Source organism: Lissotriton helveticus (assembly GCF_964261635.1).
Source record: "Lissotriton helveticus chromosome 1_1 unlocalized genomic scaffold, aLisHel1.1 SUPER_1_unloc_62, whole genome shotgun sequence".
Classification (NCBI taxonomy): Eukaryota; Metazoa; Chordata; class Amphibia; order Caudata; family Salamandridae; genus Lissotriton; species Lissotriton helveticus.
In genome coordinates this window covers 435152-449550 of record NW_027611706.1, presented here as the reverse complement: position 1 = coordinate 449550, position 14399 = coordinate 435152, and the positions used below count along the sequence as shown (strand labels likewise).

General features: G+C 44.0%; 1 protein-coding gene across 1 annotated transcript in view; it reads right to left on the bottom strand.

Annotated features, from left to right (window-relative positions):
* Positions 1–1291: 1291 nt before the first annotated feature.
* Positions 1292–14399, bottom strand: part of LOC144806320 (uncharacterized) — an 89424-nt gene continuing 76316 nt past the window's right edge. Inside the window, exon 2 of the mRNA XM_078672710.1 lies at positions 1292–11014. Coding sequence (XP_078528836.1) covers positions 8816–10597 — 1782 coding nt within the window. The 5' untranslated portion in view covers positions 10598–11014 and the 3' untranslated portion in view covers positions 1292–8815. The remainder of the gene's footprint in view (positions 11015–14399) is intronic.

The window sequence follows — 14399 nt, the reverse complement described above, 5'->3', positions numbered from 1 at the left end:
CTGCAAACTGTAAACCGGGTTGCTTAGCCTATGGTCCCCGTGTACATGTATATAAAATTTTTTGATAAAGTCTTAGTCTATTTCTATTCCATCTTCTACAGTGTTTGTGTATGTCTTCATGGGTACTGCAGAGTTTTAGAGATTGGTGTTGGGTGAATGTGTAAACAATACATGGTGGAGATGGAGTGGTGGTGAATGATCATTCCAGTTGCTTATATGCAATGGACTAGCTGTTTTTGTTTTCTTAGTAATGAAGAAAGGTCTGTTGTATCCTGTGTTCCCATTCCCTGTATGGCTGAGCCGGTGTCCGGAATGTATGTCATATCCTGTATGGTCCCATTCTCTATATGTCTTATCCGGGGTCAGGAATGTGTGTCGTATCCTATGCACCTATTCCCAGTATGTCTGAGGTGGTGTCTGGAATGTGTGTTGTATCCTGTGCTCACATTCCGTGTAGGTCTAAGCTGTTGTCTAGCATGCGTGTCGTATCCTGTGCTCACATTCTATGAATGTCTCAGCTGGTGTCTAGAATGTGTATCCTATCCTGTGCCCCCATTCCCTGTGTGTCTGAGCTGTGGTCTGGAATGTGGGTTGAATCCTGTGCTCCCATTTCCTACATATCCGAAGTGGTGTCTGGAATGTGTGTCGTATCCTGTGTGCTCCCATTCCCTGTTTGTCTCAGCTGGTGCCTGGAATGTGTATCAAATCTTGAGCTCTCATTCTCTGTATGTCTGGAATGTGTGTCGTATCCTGTGCTCCCATTCCCTGTATGTCTGAGCTGGTGTCTGGAATGTGTGTTGCATCCTGTGCTAACATTCCCTATATGTCTCAGCTGGTAAATAGAATTTGTGATGTATCCTCTGCTCGCATTCACTGTATGTCTGAGCCAGTGTTTGGAATGCGTGCTGCAACCTATGTGCCAATACCATGTATGTCTGAACCGGTTTGTGAAATGTCTTGTATCCTGTGCTCCCTTTCCATGTATGTCTGAGCAGGTGCCTGGAATTCTGTCAGTGAAGGTTGTAAAAGAATATTGGTGTGTGATTGTGAGGAAATGGGGTATATTCTATGGTATGGTTGTGTGACTGTGACCTCACCATGTAAAACACCTACCAACCCTTTTAGGCTTAGTAGGTTTAGTTGGTTAAACGCTAGCACAACCCTGGGTGGCTGTGGCTCTTAACAGCAAGGCTTACACAAAAGGTTCAAGTGTGAAGCATTTAAGAAACCACCAAAACAATTTTAGAAGAAATAACAAACACAAGAAATCAGATACTAATTTATAAAAATAAAGCAGATTTGATATATTTCTAGAAACCACATTGAAAAAGATCCACTGGAGGGATCTAGAATGTACAAAGTATAGTAAATCAGAAGATTTCACTTAACCGCATATAAGCAATCGCAAATTTAACAAAGTTGAACTTGTTGTAATGGGGTCAGATAGAGTTAATTTGGGCAACCAACTTCAGCAGGGAGCCAGTCAGGCGGACCCGCAAGGCCCTCAGAAACCGTTCCTTCCACAGAAGAAGCAGTCTTCTGACAGTTCCAGGCACTTTATCCTCGTTGCAATGGATTTCTAAGGCAGTGGTTCTGATGCGAAGGATACAGCATGTTGAAAATGCTCAAGGGTGGTGAGGATACAATGTGGCCGAAGGAGGTCTTCCCATAGCTGCTCCCGGGTCTGCAGGTTTGGTGAGGTGATCCTGGCTACACGAGTCAATGTCCCTTGGGGTCTTCTCTGTCCTGGCAGAAGTCCAGTGCCATGAACTGCCAGCTGTCCTGTATCACTGTCACAGCCAAATCCTTCCCTGGCTGCAGCTTCTCCGGCAACATTCCCAGATCCAGCAGACTCAGATGCAACTTCTGACAGCCAGGTCCTGGTCCTTGGTCCTGCACAGCAATGAGGAGCTGCGATTAGGGGATCTGGGCTATCACTCGCCCTTAGCAAACTTCTTTAACTGTTGTGTCACTATGCTGCGAACAGGAGGTCTGCCAGCTGCTCCTCGAGTCTCTTGCCTCGGCTGGGCCCGGAAAACAACTTCTCCACTAGCAGGACACAGCAGGCTACCTTAGGGTGCACCATTCTATCCACTCCCAATAAGGCAGAACCCTTTTCTTGGCACCCAGAACTCCTTAGCCCAACCCAGACGTGTGACTACCAAGGGAGCTAAATTCCCCTAGAAAACTGGTTTGGCCACTGGTTCTCCCTTTCCTGTCCCTAGTGCAAGCCTGTCTATCCAGAAAATACGGCAGCCCCTCTCCCAAGTGGTTCCCATTTGCCCTTCAAAGGAGTTTTCTGCTTTGAAGCTCGCCTTTTGGGCCAACATCCGTGCGACTTCCTACAGGAGGGAGAACACCTCCTTCCAGTGAAGGCCCCTATTGTATCCTTTCCTGGGAGTCGTTATCACATCTCCCCAGGAGAGCAGAAAGCTGACTCAATGACAAGACTTCATGTGCAACTGTTAACGGCACAGGGGATTAAAGGCAACACAGTGGGTTCAAGAGCTGCCATATTCTCACTCTACCGATGATATCACTTGCTCTGGGTGCGACATTGTATTTATCAGCAATATTAATATCCTGTGACTTTTAGGTATGTATTCACCCCTAATCATTCTTTAAACACTTCCCACAACGTAGCCACAGAGGTAACAGAGCCCTGGTTCAACATGTAGTAGGATAAAATCACTTGGTGGGTTTATGTTTAAAGACTGGGTCTGGCTCAGATGGTCGCAGCTGCTACATTCTATGTATCCTGCATAGCTAGTGATGGTCAAAGCCATAAGAACCGGAGAATGATCGGACAGAGTCCCAGGTAAATGTGTTATAATTTCAACCCAGCCCATCGCATCTCTAGATCCTAACCTGTAATCTATTCTGGAAGATATTGCATCCTCTATGGAATGAAATGTATACTCTGGAATTAGGGCATTCAACTCGGTACAAGTCTAGCAGTTTGCCCTGGTGCATAATATCCCATAGAGCTTCATGTGCTTGGGTGAGTCAGCAGGACCTGTTGCCGGTGGTAGCCAAATTAGCTTGCAGCATTGAAGTATTTTCCATATATTACAAAGCGAGGGGGGTGGGAGGAGGCGTCCACAAGCCTGTTTCTAACTTTAGTGAGAAAAAAACAAGGAAACAGCAGGGTCGTCAGAGTTTGGCCCATATGTACTGATCAATGTAATGTGTACCGAACCCAACAACCCCTGTACAACCACACACCTGTCCTCTTCATCACAGAACATGTCCACAGGCCTGAACCATAAGCCTTGTTTAACCAATATACCCCCTTCCGTAGCAACTGTGAAAAAGAAATAGAGGTACGAGTTCCAGATTTTGGAGAAATAATTATCCCCCACAAAACCAGCATGCATCTCCGGAAATAATGAAAAACTCACCCCTTAGGCCTAATGAAATATGCAGTCACCAGTTGGACCTTGTGATGGTCATTCACCCCTCTCACATTAGAGATGCGCAGCCTAGCATTACATCCAGAGCTAGCCCCAGTCATGTGTGTTGTGTCTGCAATTTTGACCCCCCTTTTTCTTCTAAGCTTTTCTGTCAAATCAGAACTATTTGATCAGAAGTATTTCTACCATCAAAACCCCGTGTCACCTGTGTTCTAGTAACAGTAGCCCAAACGGTCCTTCCAACTAACCCCAACCCACATTGTATGAATAACCTTGGCAGAGCTCAGGGTGGCTAAACTGGCATCTGTCACATTGATGTCCAAACTCAAGTGATACTCCGTTGTGTTAGATATAACAGCAGTGTTAGAGTACGGTCCTTCTTGCATATCGATGAGAGATATAACTTGTCTTGACTGTGGGTGGTTATTCGAGGATTAGTAGCTGGTGAATTGTGGGCGGAGGAGACCTTTTCTAACTCTCACACTGTTTGACTGCCTCCCTCTTTTACAATTATTAAAGCCTGAGAGCAAGCCTCAGAAAACCCTCCGCATACCCCAGTGAACTCAAAAACATACTGGGCAAGCTCCCTGCTCCCATTCCCTGCAGAGGTACTGGAAAATATCATCAACCATCAACTCATGACTCACCCGGAACAGAGCCAGCTACTTGACCCCTCTCAATCCGGCTTCCACAGCTACGAAACCATGCTGATCACAGCCACAGACAACATCCAAACCCTACTCGACCAAGGAGAAACAGAAGCTTTGATCCTCCTTGACTGCTCAGCAGCCCTTGACACTAATCCCACCATACACACTGATCAAAAGATTCCACCACTTCGGCATCCAAGGAGACGCGCTCAGGTGGATCACCTCCTTCCTCTCAGGAAGAATCCAGAGGTTCCACCTCTCGCCTTTCACCTCTGGACCCAAGGATATCACCTATGGTGTCCCCCAAGACTCATCCTTCAGCCCCATGCTCTTCAACACATATATGGCCTCCGCTGGTCAACATCGTCAGATCCCATAGTGTCAATATAATTTCCTACACAGACGACACCAAACTCATCCTCTCACTCACCGATGTCCCTACCGCCATCAGTACCAACTTCCACACATGTATGGCAAAAATTGTGATTGGATGAAGAAAAATTGCCCGCAGCTAAACACAGACAAGACGGAAGTACTAATCTTTGGCAACAGCAGCAACACATGAAATGACTCCTGGTGGCCATCAGACCTAGGACCCGGACCCACACCCACTCCTTCCATCCACACCAGAAACCTTGGAATCATCATCAACAACAAGCTCATCATGAAACTAAAGATCAACGCCATCTCCTCTGCCGGCTTCCGCACTCTGTGCATATACAGAAGATGTTCAAGTGGCTACCCCTCCATGCAAGATGCACCGTGATACATGCCCTCATCACCAGCCGACTGGACTATGGCAACACCCTCTACGTAGGAATTGACGCACACCTCCTACCGAGACTTCAAACCTAACCGAATGCCACAGCCAGACTCATCCTCTGCCTTTCCCGGCAAACCCACATCACACCCCTCTTCAGGAAACTTTACTGGCTCCCTGTACAGAAGAAATGACAATTAAAGCTACTGAACCACGCACACAAGGCTCTACAAAACCAAGGATCCATATACATTAACCACGGCCTGAACTTCCACCAACCGTTGACAAGACTACACTCTGCTTCCCTTTCACTTACCCATACTCCCTGCATCTACCCAAGCAAAAGTGGGGGACCCTCCTTCTCACACATTACAGCAAAGACCTGGAACAGCCTCCTCACACTCCTCTGGACCATCACCTCACTTCCGGAATTTCGAATGGTACCCAAGACCTGGCTGTTTGAATAAGCCTATGGGACCTGCAAGTGCCTGGATACTCTATTGGGTGATTAGCCTCGCTTTATAAATCCTGCTCGATTGAAGCCTTGTCACCGTGGAATTAACAGTTAGCCTTTCATAAACAACTGAAGCGAAGATTTTCAGGATGGTGAAAAGCTGACCTATCAATTGCCTGTTCTGTCCATTCTAGGACAGGATTTATTTTTGCATACTTCCCACTGAGGCTCTTCGGTCACCAAATGGTTCCTCCCCAGGGTGGGCTTTCCTATGGTACATTGGCTGTGCGGTGCCTATCTAATAAATGCCTTGTGACTTTCTGTACATTCATACGGTTATTTCATTAAGAACACTTTGTCACATTCTCCAGGAACTCGCCTCGAGTTCTGCAAAGCGATTCCTTGCTTCATCATCCAACTCGCCATTGCCTCCGAACACTAGATATTCCTAGCAGATCACAACTTCACATGGAAGACCTTAGCGATGCCAGCACCGACAACCTAAAAGAAAGCATGAGCAACATCTGCCTCATCCACCTCATCATCAATCAACATACATCGTAGGGCACACACTTGACTCCATCTTCATTTCCAGTGAAACAATCAAGTACCACCATGACACAGAACTCACCTGGACCGACCACTCCATTGTCCACTTCATCATCACAGGGAACAATGCTACAGAAACCAAATCCAAACCACCCAGCACACCTCAGCACAACTTGAAAACTGTCTCAGTCAAGAAATAGAACAACATTCTCCATACCAACTGACCGCACATAGCTCCAGACCTTAAACAGGCCATCAAGAACTTTACAAACTGGATCACTGACTATGTCACCCCCGCCGAGCCGAAAAAGATCAGATAATCTGCAAAGTGTGTCAACTTGTTTACCCCCGAACTTCAGACCTCTCAATGAGACTGTTGTTGACTAGAAAGAAGATGACGTACTAGTAAGGATCCAGTACACTACACCAACTTCAGGACATCGATAAACCACTACCACCTACTCCTTAAAGAAGCGACGAAGAGTGCCGTCACATGCTGCATTGAGATCAGCTCAAACCACAGCAATGAGCACTTCGCCATCGTTAGGGAATTCAGCAACCCTGGATCCACGAGAATATCATAACTCCCTTCTGGGATCGGTGCGACATGCTTGCTGACTACTTCCATTAGAAGATTGCCGTCATCTACAAGGACTTTGAATCTCAGCTCTCCACCAGTGACAGCCTCCACCTCCTTACACACACAGACACTAACTGGGACCTCCTCATCGTACAAGACACCACCTCTTTAATGAAGTTGATGCACTCTAGGGTACCCACTGATCCATGCCCCTAACTTATCTTTAACCTCAGGAGCAAGGCAATCAGCTTAGAGCTCACAAAACCACTGAACAGATCCCTCGCCATGGCCTCATTCCCAGAAGAGTGGTAACACACAAAAGTGAAACCCCTCCTGAAAAAACCTTTAGCAGACCTAGAGCACCTGAAGAACTTCCGACTGATACCCCTGCTCTTGTTCCAGGCCAAAGTTTTTGAGAGGACGATCAAGAGGCAGCTGACCGGATCCCTGGAGCACAACAGCCTCCTGGACTCCTCCCAGTTTGCTTCCGAGCCAATCAAAGCACAGAGACCGCCCTGATAGCAGCCGTAGATGACATTAGAGCGCTCCTGGACCTCAGTGAAACTGCAGCCCATACCTTCCTTGACCTCTCAGCTGCCTTCAACATGGTGTTTCACCAGATCCTGATCGACAAGCTCCACCACATTGTAGTCCCAAGGACATCATCTGCGGCACCCCACAAGGATCCTTCATTAGTCCCCCTTCTTCTACACATACATGATACCCCTAACCAACATTATTAGATCGCACGGGCTGAAGGTCATCTTCTACACCGACTAGACCCACCTCATCAACTCCAGAGACAACTTACATAGGTGCACTGCCAACATCACCGACTGGATGAAGCACAACTGCCTAAAACCAAACATGGACAAGACAGAAGACTTCATCTTCAGTAACCACGCATCTCCTTGAAGCAACGCATGGTGGTCAGCCGAACCTGGCTTCTTCCCCTCCCCTACCGACCATGTCCGTGACTCCAGCATTGTCCTGGACAACAAGCTCAAATCAACATGATCTCCGCCATCTGCTTCCTCACAATGCACATGCGCCACAAGATCTTTAGATGGCTCCCCGCCAGACATCTGCAGTCCGCCTCCCTCCTCCTCGCTTAAACTCCTAACGCACCAGGCACGAGGCCACTCTTACTCCCACCTGTCTGCAAAGACCTGAAATGAAGTCCCCCTGCACCTCAGATCTGCCTCATCACTGAATCTGGAAAGGACTCAAGACCTGGCTGTTCAACTGATCGGCCCCTCTGGACAACAACTCCTCACCCAGCGCCTTGAGAACCTCACTGATTTGCAGCGCTTAATACCCATTGGTTGATTCTGTACATTCATATAGATTTTTCTCAGTGGGGACTTTCTGATGCGGTTTTAACTCTCCCTTGCCAATAAATGGCTTGCTAAATTCAGTGCGGTCTTCAGGGTTGACTTTTGATGTCGAGTTAGCTCTCCGTTTATGAATGCGTGGTCACATTCAATACATTTATAGAGTTTCTCTCCTCTGTGAACTTTATGATAAATTACATTTTGTTTTGTAATCTATCTCTTCTCACATTCTATTAATTAATAGGATTTCTCTCTAGTGTGGATTTATTTATGCTGCATTAGCTTATTCTTCCTGTGGAGGACTTTATTAAACTCTGTACATACATTGGATTTCTTGCCATGTAGATTTTTGGATGTCGCTTCAGTATTCCATTTATTATGAATCCTTTGTGGTATTCAGTACATACATATGTGTTTTCCCCTTTGTGAACTTCCTGATCTTGTATTACATTTTGCTTTGTAATAAATCCCTTGTCACATTTTGTAAATTCATGCGGTTTCTCCCCAGTGTGGACGCTGATATTGCTTTAATTATCCCTTTATAATAAATAACTTGTCACATGCGGTGCAGTTGAATGGTCACCCTCCATTTGGAATACATGCTTTGTCACATTTTGTACAATGATATGGTTTCTTTCATGTGTGAACATTCTGATGTAGTTTTAATGTTTGCTTTGTAATAACTGCTAAGTCACAGTCAGTACAGCCATATCGTTTCTCCCCAGTGTAGAATTTCTGATGTAGTATTTATCTTTGCCTCGTAATAAATGTCTTGTTGCGTTATGTACATTCATACGGTTTCTCTCCTCCGTAGACTATCTGATGTTGCATAAGGTGCGACTTTCTAATAAATGCCTTCTCACATTCAGTGCAGTTGAATGGTCTCTCTCCTGTGTGGATTTTCTAATATTGCTTCAGCTCTCCATTGGTTATAAATGCTTTGTCACATTCAGTGCATTCATACGGTTTCTCCCCAGTGTGAACTCTGATGTCGCGTTAACTGTCCATTTGTTGTAAATGCTTTGTCACATTCTGCACATTGATGTGGTTTCTCCTCAGTGTGGAATTTCTGATGTTACATTAGATGTGGCTTTCTAATAAATCCTTTGTCACCTTCTGTACATTTATATGGTTTCTCTCCAGTGTGGACTTTTTGATGTTGCTTTAGCTCTTCATTTGTTATAAATGATTTGTTACATTTTGTATATTGATATGGTTTCTCCCCAGTGTGGATTTTCTGATGTCGCGTTAGCTGACCATTTGTTATGAATGATTTGTCACATTCTGTACATGGATATGGTTTCTCTCCAGTGTGGATTTTCTGATGTCGCTTTAGCGTTCCATTTCTTATAAATGCTTTGTCACATTCTGTACATTTATATGGTTTCTCCCCAGTGTGGATTTTCTGATGTCGCTTTAGCTCTCTTTTTCTTATAAATGCTTTGTCACATTCTGTACATTGATATGATCTCTCTCCAGTGTGGATTTTCTGATGACGCTTTAGCGTTCCATTTCTCATAAAGGCTTTGTCACATTCTGTACATTTATATGGTTTCTCCCCACTTTGGATTTTCTGATGTTGCTTTAGCTCCCCAAATGTTATAAATGCTTTGTCGCACTCCGTAAATTTATACGGGTTCTCCCCAGTGTGTACTTTCTGATGTTTAATTAGGTATCCACTAGTAATAAATGCCTTGTCATATTCTGTACATTTATATGGTTTCTCCCCAGTTTCGAATTTCAGATGTTGTTTTAGGTGACCAATTGTTATTAATGCTTGGTCACATTCTGTACATTTATATGGTTTCTCTTCCGTGTGGATTTTCTGATGTAGCTTTAGCTCTCCATTTGTTATAAAAGATTTGTCACATTCTGTACATTGATATGATCTCTCTCCAGTGTGGGTTTTCTGATGTCGCTTTAGCTCTCCAATTGTTAGAAATGCTTTGTGGCACTCGGTACATTTATACGGTTTCTCGCCAGTGTGTACTTTTTGATGTTTAATTAGGTCTCTTCTAGTAATATATGCGTTATCACATTCTGTACATTTATATGGTTTCTCCCCAGTGTGGATTTTGTGATGTTGTTTTAGCTGTCCAATTGTTATAAAAGCTTTGTCACATTCTGTACATTGATATGGTTTCTCTCCAGTGTGGATATTTTGATGTTGCTTCAGCTGTCTATTTCCTTTAAATGCTTTGTCACATTCTGTACATTGATATGGTTTCTCCCCAGTGTGGATTTTCTGATGTTCCATTAGACTTGCCTTTCTAATGAATGCCTTGTCACATTCTGTACATTCGTATGGTTTCTCTCCAGTGTGGATTTTATGATGTCGCTTTAGCGTTCCAATTCTTATAAATGCTTTGTCACATTCTGTACATTTATATGGTTTCTCCCCAGTGTGGATTTTCTGATGTCGATTTAGCTCTCCATTTATTACAAATGCTTTGTCACATTCTGTACATTTATACGGTTTCTCCCCAGTGTGGATTTTCTGATGTCGCTTTAGCTCTTTTTTTCTTATAAATGCTTTGTCACATTCTGTACATTTATACGGTTTCTCCCCAGTGTGGATTTTCTGATGTAGCTTTAGCTCTCCATTTCTTGCAAATGCTTTGTCACATTCTGTACATTTATATGGTCTCTCCCCAGTGTGGATTTTCTGATGTCGCTTTAGATCTCCATTTATTACAAATGCCTTGTCACATTCTGTACATTTATATGGTTTCTCCCCAGTTTGGAATTTCAGATGTTGTTTTAGGTGTCCAATTGTTATAAATGCTTGGTCACATTCTGTACATTGATATGGTTTCTCCTCTACGTGGACACTCTGATGCTGCATTAGGTGTTTCATTGCAAATAAATCTTTTCCGCAGTCAGTCCATCGATATGGTTCTTCTCCAGTATGATTTTCTGATGTTGCACTTGCTCTTTTTCTCCCTAATAAATATGTTGTCACTTTCTAGATATTCATACGGTTTCTCTTCTGTGTGTTCTTTCTGATCCAGGTTAGCTCTTCCTTCGTAGTGAGACCTTATCAGACTTGCTTCAGTATGTCAGTGTGTTATTTTGTCAATGTAGATCGGGTGATCCCTAAGAGCCAAGTACAGACCGCATTGGGCAGTTTGGGTTTTCTGCTGTAGAATAAGACGTTGGCGAAGCATTAGCCTTCAAGGGAAGTAATTTCGAGGTGTACTGTTTTTACGTTACTTTCTACACAACTGATGTTTAATGCCTTCACCTTTTTTGTTCATTACTGCATTTATTTCACCTGTTGGGGAAAAAAAAAACACTGGATAAGCTTAAATGGTGGTTCCATCACAAAAATCTATTGCCATTTAATGAGACATTTAATTGTCCATACAGACAAGTGTGCTGAAGAAATTCTAAATTACACTTTCAATGTAAAGATGCAGTAGGTAGAGCACGGGCATACAATCCTTCCTTGACACCCTCCTGTCACGGAGTGTGGACTCAAGGAGTAACCAAGACTTCAGTTGAGTCTTTTGTGTAGCACCACAATTCTTCTGACAGTGGGTCTGTCTAGATCCATAAGTGTCGGATTTGATGGGGCCAGAGACTCAGCACTTACGTCCAAATGGGCCTTTGCTGTGAGGGGAAACTTCAAAGAGTGGTTTTGAAGCGCACCAGTATCTCTTTCAATCCCAGCACTCACTCCAGACTACCAAAGGGAGCTATAATTCCTTTATATGGGTCAGTCTACTACCCTGTGAAGGGTAAGAGTGGACCCCTTCCTCCCATCTGCCCAGAAAGACCCATCGGGATGCAGATGGATGCAGATAAGTGCAAAATCACACCCAACTCTTGCAGTGTCTGTGGCTCTCTAGAAGGAATGCACAAAGGGGTCGGTCACCTAGCCCAGACGTGTATTAGAGACAGTGTGTAAGGCACAAAGAGCAGTACATGCAGAGTCCACTTTCTAAAAGTAGCTTTTCTAAAATAGTAATGTTAAATCAGACTCTACCAGTAAAGAGGATTTATCATTACCATTGCAAAAATATGACACATGAAGAGGCTACTACTTTCCAATCAGTAATTACAGCTTAAAGGTATTCCAAGGAATTCCCAGTTGTAGCCAATGAGAGGAGTAGGCCTTACAGCAGTGAAAAAGTAATTTAGCTGTTTGTCACTACCAAGACAAGTAAAACATAGAAGGATATGTTCTGCCTTTTACTCACATAGCGTCCTGCCCTTTGGGTTCCCAAGGGCCTTCCTTAGGGGCGACTTATATGTAATAAAAGGGAGGTTTTAGCCTTGGCAGGTAGCATTAAATGCCAACTTGATGGGGCGGTAAACTTCACACAGAGGCACTGCAGTGGCAGACCTGAGACATAGTTTCAGGCTGCATTTGTGGGTGGCACGGTCAGTGCTGAAGCCCACTAGTAGCAAATAATTAGCAGGCCCTGGGCACATGTAGTGCAATTTACTAGGGGCTTATAGGCAAATTAAATAGGCCAACTGAGTATGAGCCCATGTTATCATGTTGAGGGGAGAGAGCACAAACACTTTAGCACTGATTAACAGTGGTAATAGGTGCAGAGTCCTAAAGCCAGCACAAACGAGCATAGAAAAAAGTTGGGGAAAAACCAACCTAAGACTGTCAGGTCTAACAGAACCTTTTCCAGTCAATGGACCACACCACAAAGAGCATCACAAAAACGGCGGGAAATATAATCAATTGCTGCAAGGGAGTCCTCTATACTATCAGAGAGCCTGTGATAGCACCCGGACAATAATCTGAGCATCTTTCACATAGTGTAACTTCAGAAATCAGAGGCTCTGGCCAGAGCTACACAAGACAAAGGAGGTTTACAACCACAATAAACACATATTGGCAATGTCAAGAAGTCTCACCTTTTAGACATATAGGCTTTCCCAATGCTGCACAACACCAAGAAAGAACAAGCATTTGCAATGCAATAGGTCTCGCATTTTTTAAGAGCTGGAGCTATTATTATAAATATAAATATTCTTTGCTTATACGTTTAGTAGTGGATGGATGTGATGGCAATTGTGTGTTTTGCAATTAATTTATAAGCAAGCATATTGATTGTGTTACTGGTATATGGGGCTTACTGGGATACATTTTAAAGCAATCTTGGATGTGTATTATCAAATTAATACTATACAGTTATTAAAAGACACAACAAGAATGCTTTATTACATAAAGAGAAATGATGGGTACGGACATATTGCACCCAAGAGAATAAGAGTCACCTGATTATTTTATTTGTGGGTATTTAATAATGTTAAGCAGTATGATGGTGCTAATTGTACCGGGTATTTAACACCCTGTTGGGTGGCTGCTATGAATCTGGTGCGATTATCCCTAGTGGCCCACAACGATCAGAATAAAGAGAAAAGTCAAGGTTGTAACTAGTAGGTTTGTGCATCGACTAATAAAACATAGCCGGAGGTTGTAATGATAGGCTGAGCAAGGAGACAGACTAGGGAAGCACTGGACGCATAGGCACGGGGAGCCGGGACACGATGAGCAGGTCTTCAATGTGAGCTGAAGCAGACAAAGGAATTACAGGTTATGAAGGCAGCGATACATAATCCAAAGGGGGTGCATTTGGGGGGTGGACACACATTGGAGCACAGGGTATCAACCAGGCATAAGGTAAGAAGAGGAGGATGAACACCCGCCAAGGCACAGAGACTGGGGGTGCCAGCAATGGACACACAGTGGGAGCAAAGAGGACAGGGGAGAGCTAGCATATAGCAGGGAGGCAGGGATACAGTGGGCACATACAGCTGCGGAAAAACCGAAGTGATGTATCTCTGCGTGAACCCATTAGGAGGTAGCAAAGAAGTGTCCTGAATTTTTACTGTTTATCCTGAATTTTTACTCTCATTGTCCTAAATTTACACCAATGCCAGTTGGTCACTCCAGGTGATGGGGGTGCATAGAGCGCCTTGGTGGGCCTAGGAAAGGGGGAAGAGGCTAGTGCCTGAGAGGAGGTAAAGGCTAGGCAAGCAGGGTGCTTTAGGTGAAGGAGACAAAGAAAGAGCTCCGGGGAGAAGGGGCAGTGGGGATTGCAGTGGGGATTGCTTCAAAGGAAGGACATTGTTAACGAAAAACCTAGCACTGGTGAATCATATTCTCAATGACATGGAGTCATCATGTAAACCTACCTGGTCAGTAAAGTCTGTGAGGGTGGAGCCATGACAGGTTTTCACAATATCCACCTGAATCTTATTTACATGCGTTAATGAAAATGGGAACCAGAATGGGTGTGTAGTCTGGCCCTGAACCAGCGTTGGATGAGCCTAATTTATAAACAATGTGAAAGCATTATCACGATGCTTCCACAAAAAGAACAGGCATCTTTTTGATGCTAATAATCAGATCTAAATGAAACTCACTTAAAAAAAATGCTCTAGCTAGGAAGGCATGTGTTCTTGATATGTATCGAATGACTAGATTATTGTCTTATTAAAAATACAAGCATTTTGAGAAGACAAGCTGCCTGCCAAGAGTGCTGGTTATTCCTTCCTCCTCAAGTGTCCTCCTCAAGGCTCGCCACTGATAGAAAAGTACCCAAGGAGGAATTTAGTGTAGGATAACTCTACCGTTTGTTAATATTACAAAGTTACGTTTTTAACAAAGCAGTGAGGTATAAGAGCCCACT